Here is a 13675-nt window from a genome sequence, read left to right on the forward strand (position 1 = left end):
TTATTCTTCAATAAAATAATTTACAGTTTAATACTATAAACATAACATTACATTAATTTTATGTAGCATTTTTTTTAAACATCTTTGTATAATATAAGTAAAATTTTATAATATAATATTGTATAATATAAGTTAAATATAAAAGTTTAACATAACATTTATAACATTTTAGTATAACTATTTTCTTACAGAATTTATGCAGTATATCTACTTTTTATATGTATTTAGGAAGTAGATCTACTATTACTATATATATTCCACATTACGGCATTAGAATTCGGGATGCATTCAATAGAATGTATCCCGCATTCTAAGTCATAATAATTTGAGATGATGTAATGTTCTCGTAACAACATATCTACATTTTATAATTGCCCAAATATATTACATCATATCCAAACATTAAATCATTTGCTTCCACATTAAGTATCAATATTATGTTGTATTACAGTTATTAGTTATTCCTAGGTATACATTTTATTAAATGAAATGAAATTCTTTATAGTAGAAATATTGATATGAATTGAGGTGAGCTAATTATAGCTTATTCCCTGTAACCAGAACGGGCTATGCGGGATGCAAGATTGTGCACAGCATTAGGGCGGCAAGTAAATTGGGGCGGAATATTTTAGTATTTCACATATTGTAAATTTGTAATTGTAAATTAAGAAAAAGTTTTATGCAAATAAAACTCTTTCTTATTTGTAAATTAAGAAAAAGTTTTATGCAAATAAGTCTCTTTTTATACTAAACATTTCATTGCATTATTTTTGAATTGATTAATGTATTATTTTCAGCGTAATTTACAAACAACTTTACAAAACTTGTTAGGGGTAGCCGTAAAATTTGGCACTAGGACGTCAAGAAAGCTAAGGCCGGTGCTACACTAATAAAATCGTCGACTATTTTAACGATACTTTTTAATCACATTATAAATCATCAGTGAAATTTTATAATTTGAAACCAACAGTAAAACTTCCGACATTTCACAATAACAATTGCGTAACGGTACCTTCCAACATAAAAACAACAATTTAAATATGTAAATAGTGTTATTGCATAATAATGTTTTAAGATTACACAATTTCAACTGAACTAACATATATAATTATACTAAATTTTTATTAAAATTATACAACTCGTTGTGGTAAACTAACCATTGTTACTGAAATAAACGGTCCTTTAACGCCTGTTTGTGTTATTACAAAAAAAATTACACTCTTCGAGATATATTTATTGTTGTAAATTAAAACATAACCTGAATAAACTATACCCAATTTTTCAGAAGTCTATTTTAAAATATTCAAACGCATATTGACGTATACTTATTTATAAAAATTACGTTTGATAACTTAAATCTACCAAAGTTAATAACTTCTTAACGCTCTATGCAATTCTAAAATCTATTGTTTTGTAAACAGACAAATAAGAACTTTACTTTTTTGCCCTGGGTATTTTGCAACCCGGTTATTTTGGTACCGTTCTATCTACCTAAACATATATGCTGCGGTACAAAGATAATTAATGGAAACCATAAGTTCTTCGCCCTAAATATTAAACAAAATCAAAGAGTTGAAGTTTATGACTTGCATTATTTACTTTTGCATTGTTTACCTTTTATGACATGCATAAAACAGTTTAGCTGTTAACAATGCATAACACTTTTTTATGTTATGTTGCATTTGTTATAGGACTTAGTTATGCAAAGCTTATTTAATGCGACGAAGTAACTGATTTATAAATACATCAACTTTTTTTAGAAGTCAATAGTTCGCTGTCGCTTTTTGCTGGAGTACGTTAATAAAAGTTTTTTATTTCTTCTAAAGTAAATTTTTTTATTGCTGGCATGTTTTTGTTTAGTGGCAAATAAAATCACTTGTCTGTGACACTTTTAACGGTAAGAAAAAAAAATTCTTAAATTTCCGAATTAAGAGTTTTGGAAGGCGCTTAAATTCAAACTATTAAAAATGGATCTATAATGTTAACTTTGTTAACATTATAGTTCAATGATAACCATGATGTAACTGATGTTAGATAACGAGAAAATAGTTTAAGTGTTAAAATTTAATTTGTTTTATAATTAATTTTTTGTGAATTTATTCAATTTATTTTAAAAAATAACTGTGATTTACAAGAAAAAAATAAATAAAATTTTGAGCTAATAAAACTTGAATGTAAAAAAAACCTTTTGTTTCTTAATGAGTATGCGATGTCCGGGGAACGACTGGGCATCCCCCGGACATCGCGTCCCCGACATCGCAACCCCCGGACGATGCGTACCCACTGGATTTTTAAAGACACAAAACATTCTTCTATCTATTATCTCTGTTCACCAGACTCATTATATCATTTAACCACACGGCAAATATTAAAATTGTTATACTCTAATTAATAATATATTATTATCAAATAGTTATAAATTAATACTAGGTTAATATTAAATACTAATTGATATTAGTTCATTTATGGTTTTTATTTTCATTTAATGTTTGTTTTTATAAATTTTTTTAAATATTTTTATAAAAACTATTAGAGGCAGGCGTTTGACTTTCCACCTAAATTAAAAATTTAAATATATTTTTTATGTTTCAAAACGAAATTGATATTCATTAGTGTTTTGACCATTATCTAATGATTAAAGTAATGAATTCTAATAATGAAACTATGTCATAATAATTGTCAATAATAGACATTATGTTAACGTAAGCCAACGTCGTCTATCAATAAAAATCGCAAGTCATGATACTTTCGGTTAGATCATTCAATGCCAAATCAGTCAGTTGATTTTTTTTTATTATGAAACTTAGCTTAAAATGAATGGATTAAAAATCAGAAAAATGTAAAAAACTATTGCATTCTCCTTTTTAGGGAGAGGAATTTATTTTTAATATTTTATATAAATAATTTTTAAAAAATTAAAAATGTTTTTAATCTTAAAATTTTATTATTGAGTTTTGGCTTGTGACGTCTACTTTGCTGCTGCAATTGATATTATCACAAATGGCTGCATATTTACATTAAAAAAACATTAAAAAAAAAGTTTCAGAATTAGTTTTATCTTAAGTCTAGTAGTAAAATAAGTAATAGTGTATATACTACCTTTTTGTGTTTTTCATTTTTATTTTTTATTTTTATACTCTGCCACCAAACCTTTAGTGGGTCTTACGGTGGCCAAAATTTTATTTTAACATTTTTTATTTTATTTTTCAATTTTTTTAGTTTTTTATATAGTGGATTCTAAAGCTAACACAATCAATAAGAATATATTAAATACAAAAAAATTAGGAATATTATTAATGCGATTTTTAGATAAAAAGTTAAAACTTTGAGTTAATACTGTATCTTATAGAATTTGATGGGTGATGTTCCAATCAATTTACATAGAATTACTTTTAATATTTGCGCAGACATATATACATTCATGGATAGGTCTATAAAACTTGTTCTAGTTCTGAGACTGAGAGACACTACTTCTAGATTTTTGAAATTTGAATTTAGATGTAAAGTAGAACCAAATAAGGAAAAACTGTTGAAAATCAATATAATATTTTAAATTTAGTGGAGCTGGAAAACTGATATGTAATTATTTGCATGATTGTTTCAGCATTTACTGATCCGAAATTTACTTTAGGTAAATTTAGTGGAAAATGTAGTAGCACTTTTTGGCACTTTTTTAAAATAATATTTTTTTTATTAATGGCCTTTTTTTTTGTATATTGTCTTTCTGCATATGCAATCAGTGGCGGATATTTATGATGCTTTAGATAAGACTATTTCAGAAATTATCAAAACTCCAAATTTAATTATGTTAATGTTTATGTCAAATGAGAATATTTTGAAAAAAAATGAAGTAATTGGTGCCTAGAAACAAAAAACTCCAACAGGTTTACTGCTGCTCAAATGAGAGCGCAATGAGTTAATCGAATATTTTAATTTACTTTCTTCTGCTAAATTTCAATTTACTCACAGGTTTTAAATTTCATTTAATTACCTTATAGTTGATTGGTATTTTACCATATACGGCAGGGGTTTCTCCATTTAAACCGTTAGTTTGCTTTGTAGACCTGTCATGTTCTCGGTATCTTTGTGTAAGATGAACAAACAGCAAATGCTGTATTAATGTTACAAACCTTTTCTATGATAAAATAAGAGGATAACGTATAATATCTGAAAAAGATATCATGGAAAGAAGGCAATGTTTGTAAAAATAATATACGTACCTTTTTATCGTAAAGATTTTTTAAATTCGGTTAATGACATATAATGCCAGCAATGACAAAGCTGCCAGCAGTGGGTGGAATTTTCATTCACTTTTTTTGCCATGCTGTTAATGTCATTTATCAGCTTTGATTAGTGGGAACCTCAAATATAAAGATAGCTGAATGGCAGATATTAGCTAAATGTCTGGGTATTTGTCTCTAGGTTGGTAGTTTGTTTAAGATGAATAACCTAAAAGGAAGTAAAAAAACTGATTTTAAATAATATACCATTTACGTGTGAATAATGAGTAAAGTGAGTCAAGATTATCTAATAAATTTCCATAAAAAGTTTAGTTTATCAGACCTGAAATACAGAATCAGGGCATCTTTCTGGTTAAGTTTAAATTGTATAGACGCCTCTAGGTTACTCAGCCTTGTTTTTACACCTTGCTTTTTCATGTGTATATGAGAGATATGACTTCTAGGCATCATGTGCACATCATTAAAAAAATATTTTGAGCGCCGGACTAGCTGGGATATGGTGGGGATCGATCAAAACATTTGTTCATATAAAGGGTTTTATTTTTGCTAACAAAAGTGAGCACTCTACCTTAGTCTAAAACTGCATCATGTAGGTGTACAGTCCACTTTACTGATATATCTTAATACGCTAGAAGAAAAAGTATACATAGATTAACGGGTATTTTTTCTTTTATAAATAAAAATTGAAGCTATTCAGCTATGGTAGAAGTTGTTATTAAACTTTAATTCAAATACAGATAAGGTGCCAATTTTGATGGTTAAGATTAAGTTGTTAACTTAACATGCAGAAGGAGGTCTGCTAATGGTGATTAATGTAACTAACCCAAACCCTAACCTTTACTATAACCCACATTTTCTTCTATTGATGCAAACAGAGCTGAATCTGTGACATTCATCAAATTTATGAGCAGTCAACATTAACTGAGTCTTTAAAAAGAAAATTTTCAGTGTTTGGTAAGTCAACCATCTTACATAATGTTGGACAAGGTTTTAAATTTCTTGCTGTTTTTGTGCCTTTAAGAAACCAGAAGTATAATAGCTAATATTTCTGATATTTGACTGCTGTGTACCAAGGGTTATTGGTATATAGACATCCATTTCCTGTCGCATGCTCATTAACTTTGGGTTCTGAAACAGTTCGTTAGTTGCTTTAAAGTAAGCAAATTAATGGGCATTGTTTTTGAAACTGAATAGTGCAGCTGAAGGGTCTTCATTTGGAACTAACAGAGACGAGAAAACTTTTAAAAGGAAAATTCCATTACAAAATGACAGCATGCAATCCAAACCATTTAAGTTCTGAGAGGTTCTTTATTTTTAACATATGAATTGTTATCAAGTCCTGTATTGCTAGCTGTTGTGTTGAATACAAAACATTTGATTTGTTAACTTTGATCAGATTCCATTTCTTAATTACTTAAATATTGACATTGTTTTAACTTTTGATTTTTTTTGAATAGCTTACAGTTTTTTCTGGTCTTTTCCGACCAAAATAACAAATTTGCAATCCACAGTTTATATTGATCCTTCAATCTTAAATAATATTTTGTTAACGTAATGAAGCTATAGTAGTCCTGACAATGAATTTTTTTTTTTCATCTATAATAGTAGCCAGTTATTTTTCCTGGAGTGTTTTGATTGAACCTCATAATAATGATATCTCTAAAATGGTCAAGTGCCTGTTCAACAGCTCTGATTCATTTGCCTGATTCAGCAACGCTATTAATTATGTATGAATTTTTATTCACCAGATGACAGTCAAATAATAACAATAATTAAAAACAGTAGCACTTGTATTTATCATTGTTACCATTCAGAATTGTATTCAAGTATCATCTTTAATCATAGTATCCTTTAAGAAAAGTACTTCCACTACTAAAAGAAACAAGACGATCTAAATAGAGAATCTATTATGCTTTATGAGTCACATAGAAAAAGAACAATTGTCCAACTAGAAAAACAATTAATGGAAGACAACAGCAGGAAACCACTCAAAATCTAAATTTTTGTTCACTATCTGATTTTGGGAGAAGTCCTCGAAAAGGACACGAAAACACATAAAACAAATTGAGAAAGAAGTAACATGTTTGTGGCAAAAGAGATTAAATTTTCCTCATTTATCAATTTAAGTCGTAAAAGCAAAGCTTGAAAAAATATTGAAGACGCACAATAAATGTGTATAACAAAAAAAATACGATCGATTGAATAAAGTTTTTGACATCACAACAAATGATGTTGAATGACTCTGCAATGAGGACAAATGATTTTATAATCTTCAAATTAAAAGCAAATGAATGGTTGGATATACAACTGGGAAGTCTGCTAGTTTAATAACTATCCATCCACTCATCCAAAAGAAGAAAGATATCCTTGATATTTCAATAACAATAACTCCAAAACAGCAACAACATCAACTACCAAAAAATATTACCTGTTTTAGAAGAAAATTCCACAAGTACCAGAAAGAATTGTAGCATAGCCAAACCTGAAACAAAATTATTACATTTTCAAAGTTAGAAACCAGCAAAGCAGCAATCATTTATAGATAGTTATCTCAAGATAGGATCAACATTCAGTCACATTCACAGTCTGGTATATTTAGATCAACTATTAAAGAAGTTGTTAGACTTAAATAAGAAATGAAAAAAGTCCTTCATTAATAAAGCTGGTCGCTGCAATTTGATTGTAAACGTATTAGTCGCCAAGAATATAAATTGTTGGCTTTATAGAAAAACAAGAAGAAGATAAGTTAAAGAATTCCTGAGCAATACACATCTTTTGGAATTTATTCTTTTACCAGAGAAAAGAGTTTGTAATTTTATATTTATTTGTTTAGAGTGTTCTGGTAACAATAAACTGTTAAACGCTTAAAAGCTACGTAATAACTCTCCAATTAAAAAAATTTAAATCGAAAAATAACGATCATAAAATTGTTTAGAATTTTATCCATACTTATATTGAGTAAGTTTGAGTTTTTGGTTTGTGGGTGATTTTTTTCGACAAAAAACCGATTTAATCGTTTTTCATTACTGTTGTACCCAGGAACATGGAGTACAACAGTAATGAAAGGAGCATGTACCCAAGAACAGGAACACAAAAAAGTCGTAAACCTAATACATATATACATATACATATATATATATATATATATATATATATATATATATATATATATATATATATATATATATATATATATATATATATATATATTTAGGCCTTTAGGAACAAAAGTTATATAGAGGAAGAGAAGGGGTGGGAGGGGCAATACTACTAGGTAGGTCAAATAGTAGTAGGTCAAAATTTCTTATCAACTGAACTTACGAGAGAAAATGTTTTCAATGGAACTAGCATTATTTAAATAAACTTTAAATAAATTATTTTAATTTAGTTTTATTCTCAGTAATCATGGTATTCATTTTGAAGCTAAAAAATTTAAACATTTAAGTATTATTATTTTAAGGCAAGTAAAAATGTTAGTAAGATCATATTTGCGAGAAACAATAGATGGAATTATCTATAAAAACATTGAAAGTGAATCAGAAATGATGGATGTGATTAACATGTTTTTTGGAGAATTCATTGAAGGTATGTTTATTTTTTAATTATTTTGTTTTATGTTCCAACGTTTGTGTTTCCAAAAATTTAGAGAGGTTTTTAAATGCTATTTTCATATTTAAATATGATAGAAGAGTTAAAGCTAATCTTTTACAAATGTATGCCTTTCGTGACGTTTATCTGTTTTGCAGATTAAGAACGAGAATTGTGATTCTACCACTATTAGGAAGGTATATACATAAAGGTTACAACTTATGCACAAATACAACATGCTGGGTCCCATATACCAGTAAAAAAAATTTATCCAAAAGTATAGCAATCAGTGTCTCGAAAGAAGCAGAATTTTATAGAGATTCGAAGAAAATCATCAAGGGTCATCGAATTTAGTAAACAGTCAAGCTGAGTGACCTTTTTCAAAAAGTAAATTAAACCAATGGCATTTTAGTTACATTCAAACTAGAGTTAAATTTTATACATAAAAAAATGCTCTATAACTACGTTTTAATAATAATGCGAATACTCTTAAATTAAACCATTATTGAATAATAAAGCAGTATACTTATATAAAATAAAAAAATAAAACATCTACATGGAACTCTGAGTTTCATGCCTATCGGCATGAAGTTCAGAGTTCCATGTAGATGTTTTATTTAACCATCGGGAATAATATTTAATTCAAAATGTTAGGAGTTGTATTCAATAGCTTACGTATCTGATTCTTTTTTTTTTTTTTAATTATTGTATTATTTATTTAGAATTTAATTAAAAAGTTCCGTTTTACTTTTTAAATTATTTTATTCAGAACTTTTTTTTTTTCGTTTATACTTATTTCATTCAGAAAACGTTTTTTTTTTTAATTTTTTGGTATTATTTATTTAGACTAATATGATTGTGTTTTTTTTTTAATTTAGTTATTTTATTCAGAATTTAAATAGAACGTTCTTTATTCCGTTTTTATCTTAACTATTAAATTAGAATTTAAATAAAGCGTTCGTAGTGCCGTTTTTATTCGTTTAGAATTTAAACAAAAAGTTTCTTTTTCCTCCTTTTAAACTTTTGAACTTTCTGAACTTCTTTAAACTTACTTAAAACGTTCTTTTTTTCGTTTTTATTTAATTGTTAAATTTAGAATTTAAATAAAACATTGATTTTGCCGTTTTTAATTTAACAATTTTATTTAGAGTTTAAATAAAAAAAATTAAATTTATTTGAAAACAAAACTTAAATTTATTTGAAATAGTAAATAAGTTCTCGGTTATATTAATAGAATTAAGTTATTTGATTATATTTTTATGAATGTAATGAAATAACTTAATATTGATCATTCATTATATAATCATAGAATGTAATGACTACATTCATAGAATGTAATCTATACATAGAATTACATTCATTGAATATAATCATATGTAAATGAATGACTGTGAATCTGATAAATGGCTGAATAACTAAATAAAAGAATGACTGAGAATCAAATGTCACAGTGTCACGAAATGACTTTTAATTCGAACCTCTTGTCCCGAGAAAACCCTTTGGAGGTTTGAGAGTACACATGTGTAGAATAACACTAGACTTGGTTTTGAAATCTTTCATCATCGTCCGAGAAAGAAAAATCAGTTTAAAGTTTTTAATTTTATTGCTCAGAATAAAAATTTTACAAAAAAATAATTTCTTTAAAAAAGTCTTGTTCTCTATTATAACATATAAATTTCTTCAACATATAATGTGTTTGCAACTCTAAACAAAGCAAAACCAAAAAAAATACATACAAACTATTCTTGAAAGACAAACAGTTTTCTACTTTCAGCTTTGAAATTCAAGCTGTGAAAAACATTAATGATTCTAGATACTTATACAAAATTATTCTACTAAATTGATTAAGAAGCAAGCCTTTATTAAACTCTTACATAGCATATGTAATTAATAACTCTAAATGTCTCTTCCACAAATAGAAATCAAAATAAATGTTTACTGTTATACTTGATCAAACAGTTTCGATGATTCCTGGGATAATCCCGATGGATGGCTGGCCTCTTGAAACGTTGCCAATGAAGACTGAAGTTGTGGTGAAGTGACTCTGTGGCTTGCTCAGAAAAGATGCCCAGAGAGTGGTTGTGGCGATCATGTCACATGGAAGAAAACAGCATGTGCTTTGGGGGTAACACTTGTGTTTGGAAGGTTGAGATAGGAAGCTTTAAACTCTTCAATAAGCTCACAGTAGTTCTGTTGGAGTGTATTCCCAAAGCAGGCATGAACAACAGCATCAAATTTTCTGAGGGTTTCAATAAATGGAAATGCCAAAAAGCAAGCATGCTTCTCTGCAAGTTGTTGAAGTGAGTCAACATTTCTCAAAAGCTTTCTACACTCATTGCCAGCAAATTGTCCTCCATGAAAAGGTTGTTGTTGAATGTTGATCATCTTTGGCCACTCATCTGCATTTTGTCAAACCTGACAGAGGTTCTTAAAGAGGTGGTTCACAACACCAATAAGAAGGTGAAGTTCCATAGGAGGAATAAAATCTAGGACAAGAGTATCATCAGAAAGTCTTATTATTGGCTGGTGAACAACATTTTGAAAGTCCCTTGCCTTTTTTGTTTGGGCACCGGCTGCTTGGAAGCCTTCAAAATCAGAACGAATGGAGCCAAATGTTCGAAGCTCACCACTGTGATGAAGATTTTTTGACTCAATGTCACACCAGGTGCAAGGGTGTGCACTAGAGTGAGATTGCAAGCCACAAATTATGTTAGCAAGCTTCATGTCGCATGACAACACAAAAGACATTCTCTCTAAACACAGTTTATCCAGGATTTGTTTGACATTGTCATAGTTTTTAGAGACATTTTCTGCAATGGCCACCAAAAGTTGACGCTTCACTCCTGAGTCTTTGAAATTTTTAAAGAGAGGTTTCTTTGATGGAGGAGAAGTATCTGGTGTTTCTAAGCTCATAATACCAAAAGAAACTTTCACGAACCCGCCTCCACCATCTATCCCCACCTTAATAAGCTGGTCTGACTGAGGGCCTCTGACTTCAGCAACAGTGTTTCTTAATGCCTCCATGTCATTGCAGTACACCAATAAATGTTTAGACTCTTGGCTAGTGCTTTTGGATGTATCAGTAATTTCTGAGGTGACAAAGAGGTCAGAAAGTTGCTTTCCAAGAGATTCAAACTTTTCTCTGAAATTTTTCTCCACAACACGCTGTGGAACTACTTTGTTTAGAGTTGAAGCAAGCATATTCATTCCTCTATTTGAAAGACCAATCTGGTTTTGAACTTGTACTAGATGTTGTGCAGTCAAGGTGGGTGTAGATGAAGGAAATAATTCTCTTTGTCGCGATGGACCTGCAAAAAATCACAGAAAGTTACCATTGTATCATTTCGGAAATTCATAGTGTATATTTTATTGCTATGCCCTTTGACAAAAGTTTTTTTTGTTTAAAAAGTACAGTTTTTACCTGGAGTTACTGGAAAGGGTTTTCCTACTCCTTGATTGAGACGGACAGTGCCATGGGGGGAAGGAACTTTGTTGGCAATTACAGAAACAGCCACTCTTTCTGCTGCTTTTTTGTCCTTTTTTGCAACTTCGAGTAAGTTTTGTCGTAACATTGCTTTAGTACAGACATGAGGGATGCTCTTCCTATCAATGAAAAGCATGCTGAACATCTTTTCTCAACAATTGGCTGTTCTATAAGCTGACTGGCAGTGTTTGTTGCTCCACTTATCTGAGGGCTTCTGAATTTTGCTTTTCCCACACTACAAATCAAGCAATCACATGCTGATTCTCTTGTTGCAGGACGGATCTTTATGTTTTGATAGCCTGGCAAGGAAGGAAGTTGGACATCTCTCGCTTCACCTTTTCTTCTGAGACTTACTCGACAGTTTTCACAGATTCCAATTGGTACTCTTTGGTCTTCAAAGTTGATTCTTTGGCCCAAAATTTCTTGACTGCGTTTAATCATAAAATCAGTCAGCTGCCTGTTAGCTTTGTTCATACAGAGAAAACAGACAGTTTTCCTGTGGTCTTCATGAGTTTTTGCTTGGTTAGGCATTTTGAAAAATGACGCACACCTTGTTCTTTTAAAACGGTTTCTAAACTGTTTGCAGGTTTTTTTCGGAATTTTTTAGTTAATTATTTTTTTGCTAAAATATTTGTATGTACTATTTGTAAAACAAATAACCAAAATAGAATCTTAGTTTATTGACCTTATTAAATAAGCATAAAATTAAAAACTTTAAACTGATTTTTCTTTCTCGGACGATGATGAAAGATTTCAAAACCAACTCTAGTGTAATTCTACACATGTGTACTCTCAAACCTCCAAAGGGTTTTCTCGGGACAAGAGGTTCGAATTAAAAGTCATTTCGTGACACAGTGATGTATGACTGAATTTGATTAATGCAAATAGTCTTTGAGCCTGCTGTACTGCGGTGCCAAATTTTAACTCAGCATTAGACAAAATGAGGAACGGATGGTTTGAGGGAAACAGACCAAGAACTATTTTTTCTTATTATTCTTTGTTAGAGATAAACTTGTTGGGCGTCCAGTTTTGTACCGTACAGTCCAATATTTGAACAGTCTGTCCGGTAAAAAGCAAAATAAATATCAGACATGTAATGGTCCTGTTTTTCTTTCGAACTTCGGAGGTCAAACCTCGGAAGAGTTCCGAGGTTCAATCCTAGCTCTAGCACGTTATTGACATTGGTAAAGAAGAGGGTGTGAACTTCCTAGTTAAATGCCTTTCCGCGGTGCTTTGTGATAAGGCCATAAGGACTTCTGAGAGCACCTTTATAACCACAAAAATAATAAAGTTGACAATGGTTTTTTATGTAGTGAAGCACCGCAAATTTTTTTAGCTCAAATTGTACAATAAATTTAAAAAAAAAACCATTCCAGATTCGGAATTAGTAAAAAACAAAAAATTTTTAACAATGTTTTTTATTCATTCTTGTTAGAACTAGCAAGGCATGATTTACAGGGTGGTTTGCCATTTTCAGTTTCAACAGATGATTCAAACATAAAAAACCGAAAGTTTTCTCTTTGTTTGAATCTCTTTGTAGTTCTGTATTTCACCTTTGATAACGATGTGTGATGACTAGTCTTACAAAATACTTTTATTTATTATTTATATATTTATTTTATTATTAAATATATATGTGAATTATGCCGTGTGCTCCAGGAAAAAAATTTGTCGCGGGTAAACGTAACAACATACAGAGCTGACAACATATTCGTTAACTAAGGAGTTATTAATTAAGTTTATAAAAATTAGTTGTTCCGGAAATCAAAGCACAATCGCTGTTCATTACAACGGTCACATGTTTCACAAATGTGCTAAAAACGTTTCGAAAGTTTTATCTTTTTACATGCAGTCTTAAAAGTGCGTGCAAAGTTATGTTATTTTGTCAAAATAGATGAAAGAATGCTTCGAGTTCTGTGAATCTAAATTTCATGGTGTCGTTTGACGCGTTTCAACCATTAAAAGCATACTTTCTCGTTGTTGTTTCTGATGATTTTCTGAGCGGTGTCTCATCGTCGCTCGTTATTTTCCGTATTGTTTTTAAAAAACGTTGTTTAAATTAAAAAAACAGTTTAATTGCAGCGATCATCTTTATCACCATGTGATCTTTATTTCTTTATTTCGATTGCAGCATGTGATCTTTACTTGATTTTGGAAAAATTTAAAGATTCATTACCATAAAAAACTGATAACAAATTTTACGGAATAAGATCAAGATCAAGACCAAGATCAAATTTGCATTCCGAAGAAATTACTTATCTAATTATTCAATGCAGAAATTCAAGGAAGAAACATAACCGGTTTAAAATAGTGTATGGCGCTATGCACTATGGACAATAACGAGTAGCAATGGTGCAATTTC

At 29.7% G+C, this 13675-nt stretch overlaps 1 protein-coding gene across 2 annotated transcripts in view; it reads left to right on the forward strand.

Moving 5' to 3' along the window:
* Positions 1-1697: 1697 nt before the first annotated feature.
* LOC100208005 (uncharacterized) overlaps positions 1698-13675 on the forward strand; it is a 69199-nt gene continuing 57221 nt past the window's right edge. Inside the window, exons 1-2 of one of the 2 annotated variants that reach the window (XM_065806155.1) lie at positions 1698-1792; positions 7702-7826. In XM_065806155.1, coding sequence (XP_065662227.1) covers positions 7712-7826 — 115 coding nt within the window. In that variant the 5' untranslated portion in view covers positions 1698-1792; positions 7702-7711. Of the gene's footprint in view, positions 1793-1873; positions 1898-7701; positions 7827-13675 lie in introns of those variants that run through there. The other variant, XM_065806154.1, reaches the window with a different exon arrangement.

Source organism: Hydra vulgaris, chromosome 09, assembly GCF_038396675.1.
Source record: "Hydra vulgaris chromosome 09, alternate assembly HydraT2T_AEP".
NCBI lineage: Eukaryota > Metazoa > Cnidaria > Hydrozoa > Anthoathecata > Hydridae > Hydra > Hydra vulgaris.